This window comes from Pollicipes pollicipes, unplaced genomic scaffold, assembly GCF_011947565.3.
Source record: "Pollicipes pollicipes isolate AB1234 unplaced genomic scaffold, Ppol_2.1 Scaffold_3087;HRSCAF=3621_pilon_pilon_pilon, whole genome shotgun sequence".
NCBI lineage: Eukaryota > Metazoa > Arthropoda > Thecostraca > Pollicipedomorpha > Pollicipedidae > Pollicipes > Pollicipes pollicipes.
This window is the reverse complement of record NW_023596225.1, coordinates 13,805,472-13,820,550: the sequence shown is the minus strand read 5'-3', so window position 1 is coordinate 13,820,550 and position 15,079 is coordinate 13,805,472. Positions and strand designations below refer to the sequence as shown.

General features: G+C 56.5%; 1 protein-coding gene across 1 annotated transcript in view; it reads right to left on the bottom strand.

The window, feature by feature from the left end:
- fs(1)N (female sterile (1) Nasrat) overlaps positions 1-13,442 on the bottom strand; it is a 29,433-nt gene extending 15,991 nt beyond the window's left edge. Inside the window, exons 1-15 of the mRNA XM_037212067.1 lie at positions 13,337-13,442; positions 10,642-10,784; positions 9,763-9,883; positions 9,025-9,150; positions 8,430-8,509; positions 8,110-8,221; positions 7,534-7,715; positions 6,684-6,865; positions 6,282-6,407; positions 5,972-6,080; positions 5,533-5,642; positions 4,900-5,008; positions 4,056-4,196; positions 1,952-2,056; positions 1,215-1,335 (exon numbers count right to left, since the gene is read on the bottom strand). Of these exons, the coding sequence (XP_037067962.1) occupies positions 1,215-1,335; positions 1,952-2,056; positions 4,056-4,196; positions 4,900-5,008; positions 5,533-5,642; positions 5,972-6,080; positions 6,282-6,407; positions 6,684-6,865; positions 7,534-7,715; positions 8,110-8,221; positions 8,430-8,509; positions 9,025-9,150; positions 9,763-9,883; positions 10,642-10,784; positions 13,337-13,352 (1,783 nt within the window). The 5' untranslated portion in view covers positions 13,353-13,442. The remainder of the gene's footprint in view (positions 1-1,214; positions 1,336-1,951; positions 2,057-4,055; positions 4,197-4,899; positions 5,009-5,532; positions 5,643-5,971; positions 6,081-6,281; positions 6,408-6,683; positions 6,866-7,533; positions 7,716-8,109; positions 8,222-8,429; positions 8,510-9,024; positions 9,151-9,762; positions 9,884-10,641; positions 10,785-13,336) is intronic.
- Between the last annotated feature and the right edge of the window lie 1,637 nt (positions 13,443-15,079).

The following is a 15,079-nucleotide window of genomic DNA, read 5'->3' as shown; positions in this document are numbered from 1 at the left end:
GCGGCGGCACGCAGTTACAGGTCACGACAAACCAGACCAGGGCACGGTCAGGTGACACGCGGCGGCACGCAGCTGCAGGTCACGACAGACCAGACCAGGGCATGGTCAGGTGACACGCGGCGGCACGCAGCTGCAGGTCACGACAGACCAGACCAGGGGACGGTCAGGTGACACGCGGTGACACGCTGCTGCACGTCAAGACAGACCAGAGCAGGGCAAGACGATACCTAACCGAGGTCCTGGGCAGATCAGAGCAGGGTTGAGCGATATCCAACTATGGGCCAAGGCAGACCATAGCAGAACCAAACGACACTCAACTGCGGGCCGGGGCAGACCAGGAAGGGCTTGGCGATACCCAACTGTGGGCCACGCCAGACCAGGGCAGGGTCAGACGACACCCAATTACCGGTCACGGCAGACCAGGGTGGGGATAGGCGAAAACGAACTGCGGGTTACGGCAGACCAGAGCAGTGCTAGACGATACCCAATTACGGGTCACGACAGACCATGGCAGGGCTACACGATATCCAGCTGCGGGTCACGACAGACCAGAGCAGGGCTAGATGATATCCGAGTGCGAGCCGGGACAGACCAGGGCAGAACTAGACAATACCCACTGCAGGTCACGGCAGGCCAGGGCAGGACTAGACGATGCCCAACTGCGGGTCACGGCAGACCAGGGCATGGCTAGACGATGCCCAACTGCGGGTCACGGCAGACCAGGGCATGGCTAGACGATGCTCAACTGCGGGTCACGACAGACCAAAGCAGGGCCACACGATACCCAACTGCGGGTCACGGCAGACCAGAGCAGGGGTAGACAATACCCAACTGCGGGTCACGACAGGCAAGGGCGGGGCGATACGATACTCATTGCGGACCAGGGCGGTGTTCCCCGGTCGTCGTTGTGCCATAGCAGGTGGAGTATAGCGAGCCACGTTGCGGAAGACGACGCTCAACCAAACCAGCCTGTATCGGGGCTAGTGTCGGGGCAGGTTCTGGTGCAGGTGTCGGGCAGGTTCCAGGGTAGCATTTGAGCTAGCGGTAGGATGCAAACGAAGCAAAGCGAAGACACGAAGCGAATGGCTGGATAAATCTTCAGAGCATGTGCGAGAAATCGAACTGATAATACAAACCCCGGCTGCTGAAAACCCCCTTGCAGAGGACCAGCCCAGCCGGGTTTGCCAGACGCCAGCGGGCTCTGGCAAGCTCACCAGTGATGTGGCCTAGGAAGCTGTAGTCTCCCTGCAGCTGCTGGTGGCTGCCGGGCACAATCACGTGGTCCAGCACCGCCTCGATGCGGTCTAGCTTCAGCAGGCTGGCATCGTACTGCGCCTGCCATCGCATTACATCAACTGAGCTCGTTACCAAGGCGAAACATAAGCTTGCGTGCGACGCGCAACAATACGCGATCGCTCATGCGACGGCGACGGCCATCGGTTATTCGCTCCGAGTCAGATCTCAAGCGCGCAGCTTAACCTGACCGGTCGGGTGATGGTTTCGACTGCATGCTAGCGGCGAGACATTACCCGGCCGGGCCAGTGATCAGCTTACCCTGGCCGGTTGGGTGATGTTTTCGACTGTACGCTAGTGGCGAGACATTACCCAGCCGTGCCAGTGATCAGCGAGGCTGCGCAGCGCCGAGCCAGCTTACCCTGGCGGTCGGGTGATGTTTTCGACTGTATGCTGGTGGCGAGACATTACCCAGCCGGGCCAGTGATCAGCGAGGCTGCGCAGCGCCGAGCCAGCTTACCCTGGCGGTCGGGTGATGTTTTCGACTGTATGCTAGTGGCGAGACATTACCCAGCCGGGCCAGTGATCAGCGAGGCTGCGCAGCGCCGAGCCAGCTTACCCTGGCGGTCGGGTGATGTTTTCGACTGTATGCTAGTGGCGAGACATTACCCAGCCGGGCCAGTGATCAGCGAGGTGGCCCAGCGCCGAGCCAGGTTACCTGTAACGCTGCCTTTCGCTCGTTCAGTGCCTTATTTTCCAGCCAGACCGGATCGTGAACGAAGCCGACACTCGCGTTGACTGTCACCAGGATAAGCTGATGAAGCTAAAACATGGGCACACAGTGACGCCGTTTGGTAGGTTGTTCATGCATGATTCAGCACCCGTCAAACGTTGATCTGCATCTCACTCGCCGGCATCTATGTTGGGGGCCACATGTGCACGCGCTCAGTGAGTGTTTGTAAGTAGACTACTGAGCGCAGGAGACTCTCCCTCTTTCGCTCTTTCTTTCTTTCCCTCTCTCCCTCTCTCTCCCGCGGAGAGGGGACAGCGGGTGTTGAGAACGGGAAAATGCATGTCGCTTGTCCTCGGCAACTGACCACGTCCGCCATCGTGCTGAGAACGACATGGAGCGGGAGGCGCAAACGTCATCGTCTGGAGGCGCGGACGTTATCGTCGGGAGGTGCGGACGTCATCGTCGGGGGGCGCGGACGTCATCGTCGGGAGGCGCGGACGTCATTTTTGGGAGGCGTGGACGTCATCGGCCGGAGGCGCGGACGTCATCGGCCGGAGGTGTGGATGACGTCATCGGCCGGGTGTGTGGATGACGTCATCGGCTGGAGGTGTGGATGACGTCATCCGCGGAAAGCGTGGACGTCATCGGCGGGAGGGATGGACGTCATCGGCGGGAGGGGTGGATGTCATCGACACGGGTGTATCCGCACGGGTGTGCCGCTCGGCGCCGGTGTATCCGCACGGGTGTGTCGCTCGGCGCCGGTGTATCCGCACGGGTGTGCCGCTCGGCGCCGGTGTGTCCGCACGGGTGTGCCGCTCGGCGCCGGTGTATCCGCACGGCTGTGTCGCTCGGCGCCGGTGTATCCGCACGGCTGTGTCGCTCGGCGCCGGTGTATCCGCACGGGTGTGCCGCTCGGCGCCGGTGTGTCCGCACGGGTGTGCCGCTCGGCGCCGGTGTGTCCGCACGGGTGTGCCGCTCGGCGCCGGTGTATCCGCACGGCTGTGTCGCTCGGCGCCGGTGTGTCCGCACGGCTGTGTCGCTCGGCGCCGGTGTGTCCGCACGGCTGTGTCGCTCGGCGCCGGTGTGTCCGCACGGCTGTGTCGCTCGGCGCCGGTGTGTCCGCACGGCTGTGTCGCTCGGCGCCGGTGTGTCCGCACGGCTGTGTCGCTCGGCGCCAGTGTGTCCGCACGGCTGTGTCGCTCGGCGCCGGTGTGTCCGCACGGGTGTGCCGCTCGGCGCCGGTGTGTCCGCACGGGTGTGCCGCTCGGCGCCGGTGTGTCCGCACGGGTGTGCCGCTCGGCGCCGGTGTGTCCGCACGGGTGTGCCGCTCGGCGCCGGTGTGTCCGCCAGTGTGTCCGCCAGTGTGTAGGGCACGCATCAAGACGTCACGACTTGGGTCATGCTGAGCATTTGGACATTGTTATTGCTCAGTTGGATATTGCTCATCATTTGGACACTGACATGTCATTGAGCGAACCCGGAATTCGTGGACATTAGGGATCAACTAACCCGTCTTTGGCAATCGACACGCGGTTTGGCCGCCACGAACACAGGAAGAGTATCGGTGCATGTCTTGTAACTATCAGATGTACGTGCATACTTGCTATCTTTATGTTATACTGACGCTGTTCGTTGCTGACTAGCCTACCACCCATGCCATGTTATCTTATTTAAGTGAGATAAGTGCACTTTTTTGCACAAATTTGCCAGTGCATAACGTCAAGCGCTGTTCAAATACATGGTATGAAAAAGGGCAAAACAAGCAAACCAACGAAGAGGAGCGTTTCCAAACAAATGCATAGAAAAAACAGACTGCACGTACAATTTTCCTGTACCATATGCCCACTGTTACAATATGGGAATGCACATAACGTAACGACTGCCGCTGGCTTTTTTATGCGAGGGAAACCGATGTTCTGCCCGTCAGCCTTCACGCCGTAAAACAATGAGCTGGAAACAGATACCCGCCACCAGCTGGCAAAATAACACCAATAGATGTGTATGCATTGGCCATCGGTTTGAGAATCAGTAATGACGAAGGTAGGACAGGCATACACAGACATTCTGAATCTCAGAGTTTATGCCGCACCTTGGAGGGGGCGATGATGTAGGTGGCGTTCTCTGTGGACACACCCACCAGGTGGTACAGGTCGAGCTCATCACCGGGTTGCTCGAAGCAGCTCAGGCCCTCGCCAGTCCGGGTGCCGTACACGCAAGGTACGCTCGCCACCTGAGGCAGAGGGGGCGGCGCCACCTGACCCACTCTGAGTCACCGTCTGGCCACCTGAGGCAGACGGGGCGGCGCCACCTGACCCACTCTGAGTCACCGTCTGGCCACCTGAGGCAGAGGGGGCGGCGCCACCTGACCCACTCTGAGTCACCGTCTGGCCACCTGAGGCAGAGGGGGCGGCGCCACCTGACCCAGTCTGAGTCACCGTCTGGCCACCTGAGGCAGAGGGGGCGGCGCCACCTGACCCACTCTGAGTCACCGTCTGGCCACCTGAGGCAGAGGGGGCGGCGCCACCTGACCCACTCTGAGTCACCGTCTCGCCACCTGAGGCAGAGGGGGCGGCGCCACCTGACCCACTCTGAGTCACCGTCTGGCCACCTGAGGCAGAGGGGGCGGCGCCACCTGACCCAGTCTGAGTCACCGTCTAGCCACCTTGAAAGTCAATCGAGCTTTACGCTGAATGGCTATCTCATCGATGTGTATACTTCGACCGTAACCGTACCGTTAATAATAGTATTGATCTACCATTATGAACGGCCATTGGTGACAAAGTTGTATAATGCTGTGAACATATGTAGACCCCTTTTTTACCCATTACTACATACATACATACATACCACATACTCGAACAATGTGCATAAAAGCGCCATGCACCGTGTAGCGAGACAGACGTGTAGCGTGTAGCTTGTTGTTCGACCCTCACCCGATTAAAGCGGCCGGTCCGCGCGTTGTGCACGTAGAACTCCACCTGCTTCGGCTGATAGGAGGCCTCGACGACGGCGCTGAACACCTTCACCAGCACTACCTCGTGTCTGGCGAACAGCAGAACGCGCCATGAAGTCGGGATCGTAAACAAAGAGACAAGTCAGGTCAGCTGTGGCTTCAGCCCGTGAACTAAGTGGCCGCTCTCCAAGGCTGTGTCAAGTTGAAAAAGCAATGGATTATGCCAAGCTTCCTCCTCCCACGTCGTAAGTGCGTATATCTCCCGCCATGTATATCTGCCGCAACCCGTCCAGAACGAGTAATAGTTGACTGAACCCTACGCTGCAATGACGTGCGATGCACAGAAGCTATTCGCAGTGAGTGTTTATGCCAACAATATACAATCACTAAAGTAGCTCTTACGACCGCGAGTGGCAGCCGTTCACACCTCTCACTCCCGCAACCGTAAACCATAAACATTGTACTGTAAACCGATCGGTGTCCGCAAACACTGCACCGATGTAACGTAAACCGAACAGTGCCCGTAAATAATGCACCGGTCGAAAGTCAAACTAGAGACCTTTGGAACTCCGACCTGACCGCAGTGACACGACTGACAACCGGCGGGCCGAACCTGCACGATCTAACGGCGACCACTGTCCACTTGTAGGTGAGCGTTGAGGACTCGTCCTGCAGCAGTGCAAAATTGGCCCCGTGCCATGTGTAGAGCGCTATGCGGCTTTGCTGCGACAGAACGGCACGTGCACAGGCTGGTGATCAAACCCCGAGTCACATCGCGCAGACGGCTCGCTTGATCTATCGCTATCGATCGACTCTTCGCTTGAAAGTAGATAAAAGCGGCATGGTTTTGGTACACTCGTAAAGTCCACAATTCATGTCGTGATTCTCAATAGTTGGAACATGTTTTGGACTCCGTGATGTCTGATCACTTCGCAAGATCTGATGTTATGATGACGAACTGGTGGCCGGGTGATCTGATCGCATGACTATACCTGATGATCGAACGGTGTGATCGCAGGATCATACCTGATGATCTGATGGCGTGATCATACCTGCGCCAATACGAGGTAGTGCTGAAAGCCGATTCCAAAAACTTCGATGTTGATGACGTAATCGGAAACCGCCAGCGTCTGGACCAGAGTGAATTTTCCCGCGTCGTATCTGGAAACCGTATTCAGAACACGGATAGCTCAGCTCGCATCAAACACCAACACGGGAATGGGGCACATCCACATATCCATGCGGCTGACTGGGTTGTTCCATTCAGGCTCTCGAATCTCACGCAGGCGAAGTGAGAAATGCCCAATGTCTCCTACAGGTGGGGGTGTTTGTGTTTGGCACACGGTGCGTGGCGTCACAAACCTGAACACTTGGATCATGCTGTCGAACGGCCCGTCCCCGTATGCCACCACCACGTAGCTGTGACCGGACACGGTGAAGAGACGCACGCGCCACACAGAGCCCTTGGTGTCGATGGTCGCGTACAGCCTGCGGAGCGAGCAGGGCACGGTCCAGTGGGTGGCAGTTGCGGCGGTACAGGCCAGGAAGGGAGGAGGGTGGGGGAAGATGGGGGGGGGGGGGGTCGGGGGCTCCTCAGTTGCAGTAGGCTCGAAAGCAAGTTCAGTGGACTATTGCCACAGCACGGTGACCCAACAGCCAGTCAAACGGCTGACGACAGCCAGAGCCACTGTCCCTGAGCAACGCGTCGTCAGTGAGGCCGCGCGGTAATTGGAGCCCACTGCAGCACAGTGTCGGCCGTCTGACCCGAGGTTGAACGAGTCCGAGTGTGGAATGCTGCGCAGCTTGTATGCGGCCAGGCCGCGGCCCTGCCGGACCGGGATAAGCGCGACCGTCTCGGCCCCGGTGGCCACGTCCACCAGAGTGTCCACCAGCATCTCGGCCGTGGGAGGGCCGCTCGGCAGGGTGACCGGGGCGCAGGCCTCCGTCTGTAGAGCAGGGTGACGCTTAGCAGACGGCCGTGGGGGCGCTGCACCCTCCCCCCTCCTACCCCATCACATTCGCAGCTATGGCGTACAGTCGAAGCCTGTGGTGAAGCGCCTCGCAAGCGGTACACCATGCGTGTGGAACACGGCTGGCCGCGTCATGGAGAAGAAGATTGGAAGAAGCGAAACGGCAGGTCACACTGAGCACACCGAACGCACAGAGCACAGTGCAGCTCACCACACAGAGCACAGTACCGTTTACCACACCGAGCACACAGAGCACAGCACCGCCCACCACACCGAGCTAACAGAGCACAGCACCGCCCACCACGAAGAGTACAGCGCAGCTCACCACACAGTGCACAGCGCAGCTCATCACACCGAGCACACAGAGCACAGCGCCGCTCACCACGAAGAGAACAGCGCAACTCACCACACAGCAGAGCGCTGCTCACCACGCCGCTCAGAAAGCTTAGAAGGCCTAGAGGGCTTAGAGACTCTCAGAACCAGTCCGCGCATCGGCGCATATCGGACCATCCCTGCATCAGTGCGTCCTGCCCCGGCTCAGCGTGGTGGGACAGCGAGACCGTGCCTGCATCAGTGCGTCCTGCCCCGGCTCGGCGTGGTGGGACAGCGGCGTGGGCTGGGCGGGGCACGTCCGGCCGACTGACCGTTTCCAGGGTGGCCTGGTCCACCAGAAAGCAGAAGATCTGCTCGGAGGTGCGGCTGTCATCGTCGTACAGTCCCGTCACAGGCACTGCGCGCTTGACGAAGAGGAACAGCTGCACACGGTGGCTCGAGTGGATGAAGTGCAGGAACGGCGTGACGCGCAGGTCCGCCGCCGAGAAGCCCACTGACCGACGCAGACACGCATACACACGGTCGCAATTACTACATAGTCGCAGATTAACACACGAGAGAAAAGTTTTAGAAAAAGACACCTTATGGACATACGCTGAACAGGCGAAGACATTTTATGAAGTTTTTGGGCGTATACTTTCCGGTCAGTGCAATACGGTGCCTTTTCGTAACTAGTTTTCAATCAGTTTCAGTTTGCTTATTGTGCCTAAATGTCGATGCCAGAATTTGAACGCCGCCGTGATGTCCTGCTTCACAGGATGGTTTTGCATTGGTTTATTACCACGTAGATATATACTATGACTGCAAGTCGCAAATATGTCATACAAAACCATGAGCCTGGCACAGGTCGTTACTAAACGGCGGTTACCTCAGTGAGCTGTTCTTACCTGTATGTTCGAGAAATATACCGTCGAAATTGGTTTTCACCAAGTGGAGCTTGTCAGTCCCAGCGAAGGGATATAATACAAACATGTAGAACATCCCCTTATGGCTCACGACCTGTAAGAATGTGTTGAAGATCAAACACAAACAATAAAACAAAACAGCATCGAAGGGCACACACCACGAATAAAACAAAACCCACTGCGGGAGGCTAATTACCTCATCCAGAGTTCAACACGTCAATCAGTCATCGCCAATAAGGAAGACGTGCACCTCGCCATGGCTGCAAAACAACGCAGTGCTGAGACGCCGGCCGACCACCGACCTGCCACTGGGGCGGCGCGTCCGCAGCAGGGCCAGAGACGTTCAGCTGGCGGCCGCCGTACAGGCCGTGCAGTGTCAGCTCTGTCGGCGCAGTCACACCCGCTCAGCCACCGACGCAGGGAGTCGCTCACGGCCGTCCAAGAACGGGGCCACGCTGAAGGCCGTGAACTGCAGGCCCCGACTGCAGCCGTGGTTATCGCCCAATCATCTCCCGCACCCTATGCTAAAGCACCAGCTGAACATTATCTCTCCTTGTGCCTGCCCACGTAGCGCCAGGTGCGTTCATAACCACATTCATGTGCGGTTGTACTTGCGCCGCGACCGGCTTGCCAAACAACTATTCGTGCTACAGAAAGCCAGGCGCCATACCGGCGGGTAAGCAGCAGACACCGTCAGAAGAGTGCCCAGCACCACCTGCGTGCTGGCCAAAGCGCCGCCGGCCGCTCCAGCCTACCTTCTCGGTTGCCAGCCACTCCAGCTCACTCTCTCGCTGCCGGCCGCCCCAGCCTACCCTCTCGCTTACGGCCGCTCCAGCCTACCCTCCCGGTTGCCAGCCGCTCCAGCCCACTCTCTTGCTGCCGGCCGCTCCAGCCTACCCTCTCGGTTGCCGACACGCGTGTTGTACGTGTAGGAATGCCAGAGCTCCTCGGGCAGGGCGTCGACGCCGCGCCGCCGTCGCCGCCGCCGCTCCTGCTGATGCTGAGGATGCCAACCAGTCACCCCTGCAAGCCGTCGGCAGGTCATGGAATAACACGACTGGTCAACCTCTCCGAGGCGTCAATACTGGTGAGATGTTATTGACACGTTACAGAGCCGGCACGTGAAATATTGTCCTGAAATACAACACATCGCTTCATACTCTGGGTGTTTTGCTCAAACGAACGAGTTGGAATAGTCATACGGTATGGTATCACAACTTACACATGCACTTTGTAGGCCAGTTTCATAGCGCACGATCTAACCGAAGCGTGTGCTCTCAGAAGACGTTTTCGCCTATCGGTGTCATAGGCACTGAGGGCACAAACGCGCTCCACAGCGAGGGGTGGAGTCTGTGCTAACTCGCGGTGGTCATTCGTTGCCTCGGGCCACCCGCGCCAAACGGGCGTGGACTGTATAGTGTATCGCCGGAAGACGCTGTGCTCGGGCGCGCCGTGTACCGTCCGGAGGCGCGGCGGTGACCGGGAGACCGCTGCCCGCCGCCCGGGGCAGCCTGGACTGCACGGTGACCGCGGACGAGACCCAGCGAGCTCCGCTCGGCCGCAGCTGGCCGTTCGCACCGCCATCTGGTGAGATGCGGTCACTGTCAGTGGTGCCCATGCATCAATGTCGAGTACCCAGTTGGCGTCGCTCCAGCATCTCGGCCAGATGGTGTTGCCAATGTCCGGTGACGTCGAGGGTCCAGCGGTCCAGCCGACGCTCCAGTTGCTCCTCACCCTCCTCCAGACTGGCCCCGAGCTGCCGACACATAGGCGCCGCTCAGACGCCTACGCCACTCATCCAGGCAATGCGCTCCGAATGGGACAAACTACCGCAAAAAAAAACAAACAACTGATCACAATCCATGGAATTCGAGCAAAAAAGTATCTAATGTCTCGAAATGACGACGCTATTTCATAACCATTATGCAGATCACGCATTTCAATTCGAGAGTCCTGGCAGCCAGTACCCGTCCAATAGCAATCCATACGTGCAAGCATCGAATACGTAACTATAAATTATTTGGCTTAGTGAATATGTCCTGTCCACACGCACGAAAAGTGAATATATAATTGTAAATTATTCAACTCAATGAGTATGTCGTGCCAGTTACCGTGCATCGCAATATCTAAGACCACGCACCAAGCAGACGTCACCGGCAATGTCGCCGCCGGTTCAGTGCCGGCAGTCATCATGGCCTTATTGGCATTACGCAGTTCACAACCGGAAAATATTTAATGTTCCTTCATCACAATTCATGGTGCATCAGGCGGCATTGGGATCTATTCCCGGTAGATGAACGGCCCCGAAACGCAGTGTCACCAAGCCATTTCATTCGCCGTGTTGCAGCTGTATTTCGTAAGCTTTCTTCTAGCAAACAGAGAGGCCCGCGAAAAGGGAGCCCATGGTTTTCGCAGGCATACAATCTTCCCAACCAGGCAATCAGTCACGCCCCTTCCTTGTCTTGATCCATGGGCAGGAGACGTGAGGGAAGACTGCGGGCCGCCGCCACAGACCTGCTCGAGCGTGAGATGGGGGGCACCCTGGCGCAGCTGCCTGGCCAGAGGTGTCGGTGGAGGACCGCTGAGTGCCGCCGAGCAGCCGGCCCGCAGTGCCGTCAGCAACAGCAGAGCTGCCCAGAACAGGCCGCACGGCTCACCTGAGACCGGTACACGACAGTCACTGCAGCAGACACACCAAAACTGGGCCACGCGGCCCATTTGACCAGCACACGAGGGTAACGGCAAACTGCAGGGGAGGTGACAAGTGCCCACCGAGGTCCAGGTCTGCAGCGCCCGCCGAGATCCATGTCTTTGGAGCCCGCCGAGATTCGGGTCTACAGAGCCCGCCGAGGTTCGGGTCTACAGAGCCCGCCGAGGTTCGGGTCTACAGAGCCCGCCGAGGTCCAGGTCTACAGAGCCCGACGAGGTCCAGGTCTACAGAGCCCGCAGAGGTCCAGGTCTATCGAGCACCAGACAGCACAGAGCGGACCCAGTCACCAAATTCCCGCGCTCTGCGACACGTCAACTGGCATGCTAGGGACACCGCATCGTGCAAGGGGAAGGTAGGACGCAGAACACGATCAGGGCAAAATCACTTCTAGTCGCTTTCCGAGCTTTTTTTGCGGCCCGGGGGCGAAGCACATGGTTGGCCCACAATGCTGCGCAACAGACAAGTTACTCCAATATGGTCAGGGAGCCCATAGCTCTAGGGTGTGACTCAATGCATCGGGTATGTTTACGAACGAACCAAAAGAGAACACGAATAAGAATGACCCGAACAATGTGCCGCCGGTAATCTATGCGGGATGACTCAGCCCGTCAAAACAATCGGGACGGAACGGCCGGAACACTCCCGCAAACCAAATACTTGGCCAGCAGAGATCAGGAGACCAGAGGAATGTCATCGCCGAGACAGGATACTGTAAGCCGGAACGCCAAAAGTGTAAGCTCTGCGCTGGTCAGAACCGCCCTGGGCGTCGGAAAAAGTGCCAAGATTTTTGCGCCACTCGAACAAGAACAGAACGGGCAGAACAGAGAAGAACGGACCAGAATAACAGGCAGACTTGCTGCATGCAAGTCTTAGCTTGCCGCACGTCACGCTAATGTGCGCCTGTTACTCTGCGCGGATGTTACTTCACCGCCTGTACACAATTATGATGCACCACAAGCGACGTGAGGTCAAGTAGTAACAGATCGAAACGTAACGTAACGGAATGAAACGGGACAGAACAGGACAGAACAGAATAGAACAGAATAGGACAGAACATGACAGAACAGGACGGAACAGGGCAGAACAGGGCAAACAGAATAAAACAGAATAAAACAGAACAGAGCAGTACCGCACATAATTGAACAGACCAGAAACAGAACGCTATGGAACAGAACAGAACAGAACAGAAAAGAACAAAGCAGAAAATAGCAGAACAGAACAGAACGTGGTAACGCCATAGGTACGCTATATAACCATTTGTACCTACGTAACACCATGGAGCCTGAATTACGCCACGATGAGGTGCCTGTTAACCCGCGTTAGGTGCTTTGGGCGCGTGTATATACTATACTTGATACAGCTATCCTGTGACAACCGCTGTCCTGTGTTATTGGTTTTGATGTCGAATAGTTGTTCACGTCTTCATGCAACGGGATTCCGTCAGGCATTCAGAGTCATCAAATTCCAGCATCATCATTAGGGGGCCGTCAATGGATAACATTTCCTTTACTCAATCCACCCGTTGCCCACGGGACTGTGCTCTACTAACCCGCTACCAATTTCTAATCAACCGTGTCCACCAGTTGCCAACCATCTTGCACTTTTCGGCACTTTTCTTTTAAATAATGGGAAAAGAATGTGCTTGGAGCTAACTGTGCCTGAACGAAAGGCACGCATCACGCTTAGCCCAATGTTCCTTGACAGTTCCATCCATCCGACTCTCCCACCGGCAACTTCGGCGGCATGGTTTTGTACTTAGCACTGGTGTCACGTTGCCTCTGGTTCGTCGCTGCTAACGATTGGGTCCTCTGGGTAGCCAAAGTTTCCTGAACGAACGTCCCTCTGTGCAATGCTTACTGGCCATCCGCATCGGGAAAATGCAAAATGGCGGGTGTGACAGCAACCAAACCAAATTTCATTGAAATAGCATAATTTCACTACGTTCTCGTTCCAAGTGGAGATTCTCATTCCATTCGAATATTGTGTTCCAAAATGTTTGCTACACTGACCTGTTCCAAGCATTCCCCATCCGTGGTGCAAACACGCGAGCGTAGCTGGGACGATAAGCTGATCCGTTCTCAAAACCGGGCAAGACGCTAAAACGTTTTAAGAACATAAGAATCTTTTGAATTTCGTACAAGACAAGAACGCATTCAGGCCGCGCCAGCACAGTCTGTCACGATTACTCCAACGCAGGCAAAGAACAAAGCGCTATTCAGTTCGTTTCAGGAATCCCACCCCAGGAAATACGGCCTCAACTACAGCAATGAATAGCCAAAACAGTCCTATTCGCATCCCGCGGAACGTTTCTTGTCACCTTAAAAAAAGGACTACGCTTCTTCAATTCGGACGACCAGAACACGCGACAGGCATTTCCTCGCCATCAAGTGAACCTTACCGCACACATGTGAAGCAGCACCCAGAATTCGCCCGCCACGGCAGACGCGGCATTCCAGCTCTGCGCAGTTCACGCCAGTTCACGCCACGTCCAGTACTCACCGGACTTGCTGTGCATGGTCGTTGTCGGTTTCCAGTCGCGTCGACAGCAGACTCAGACACGGGGCCACACCAGAAATCGTCGGAGCCAGCCACCGCGCCAGCACCCGCCCCGCCCCGCGACTGGCGGCCGGGTTGTGCGGTACGGCGCGCCGCGGGCTCTCGCGTGTCACGTGAGGTCATCGCTGGGAGCCGACCAACCAATCAGCACGCGCCAGACGCCTCAGTCCAGACAACGTATCAATACCGGTAGATATGAAGACGCCACCTCTGGCAAAAAAATGTGCTGCAAAGCTACCAAATAAGAGAAGTTTTCTTACACTGTCCCTAGGCAACTACTACCGCATGTACGAGATTGGCAGTGGTAATAAATAGGTGTTAAACACGGAGGGGATGCGTGAAAAATAAGATGCTGTCGACAAATAAGTAAAGCAGTGCAGGAAAAAACAAGTCAGCGTGCCACTAGACAGAACGGCCAGCAAGCACTATGAACGTGTTTAAGATAACGGATCGGTGTACGGCAGCGGCTCACAGCTCAGCATATACAGGATTCAAAAAGTGTTCAACTTCACTGCAAAACTCATTCTTAGCCGCAAAATCATCTATCATGTGCCGGACCTACATCAGAGACTTGGCTGACTCTCCGCTGCAGATCTAGGCACATATCGCACCACCCCGCTCCCTCTATTCGGGCGGGCCTGACTCGCTTGTTCGCATGCTCCGCACTGTGGGTGAAGTGCACGGTCGACCCACGATACAGGGCAGGGATCTGCTTGTACCTCGTTCGCGTACTGAAATGGGAAAGCGACGTTTTTCTATTCGTGCACCCGATATGTATAACGAGTTCCCGGACTATCTTCGACTTCTCCCTATTGTACTCTTGCCAAAGGTCTTGGAAAAGACCTCTCGTGGGACATCTGGAGATGTCATGACTTGTGCATCGGGCGGAGTCGTGACTAGTGTGCATTTACGTTCGTTTCAGTGCGTTTGCTTTTGAATGCTTGCCTTTATCCTCATGACCTCAGCCGTCTATATTTCTCCTGACGATGGGTTGTAAAAGTCCGGAGATAATTTGTAACCGCCCAAATGCACATTAATCAATTAATCGATCAACGTACTGTAGAATAACAGTTTGGCTTTCTTTGGCATGGACGTAGTCACCACTCTGAGGTCACGCGGACAATCGGCATCGGAGGGTGAGAATGAAGTCTAGAAGAGACAACCTGAACTGAAACTGACATTTTGAATTGCAAGATTTCAAAAAGCAAGCATTCTATAGACAAAATCGAGAGAGGGATCACACATACGGGCGCACAATAACCATAAGGAACGGAGAAATAATCATGTCTTCCTTCCCTCAATCTCAATAGAGGTTCCGCCATCACTGGGCACAGCATGGTAGCCAGAAGACAGCAGATGGAGGGTAGGTCGCGACAGAACAAGACAGGTTGGCGACTGGGGCAGGATGACAGAGGAAGAGGCAGAACAGGGTAGAGGAGACGTTAACAGCACAAGGCGCGAGATGACTGGGTGGAACAGCAGCCGTCATTGGGACTTTACGGCGCACTAAGCTGCTGATGCTGTATGGGTCGCCTGCCTCTCACCCTGGCAGGAAGGGAGGGCACCGTGGGGAACCGAACCCAGTACCTCTGCTTTCCCAGACGTGCAGTGGCTAACGCAGGCCTGTTAACCATTACGCTTTCGACATCCTGGGGGCAGAACAGCAGACAAGATCAGTCGGGACAG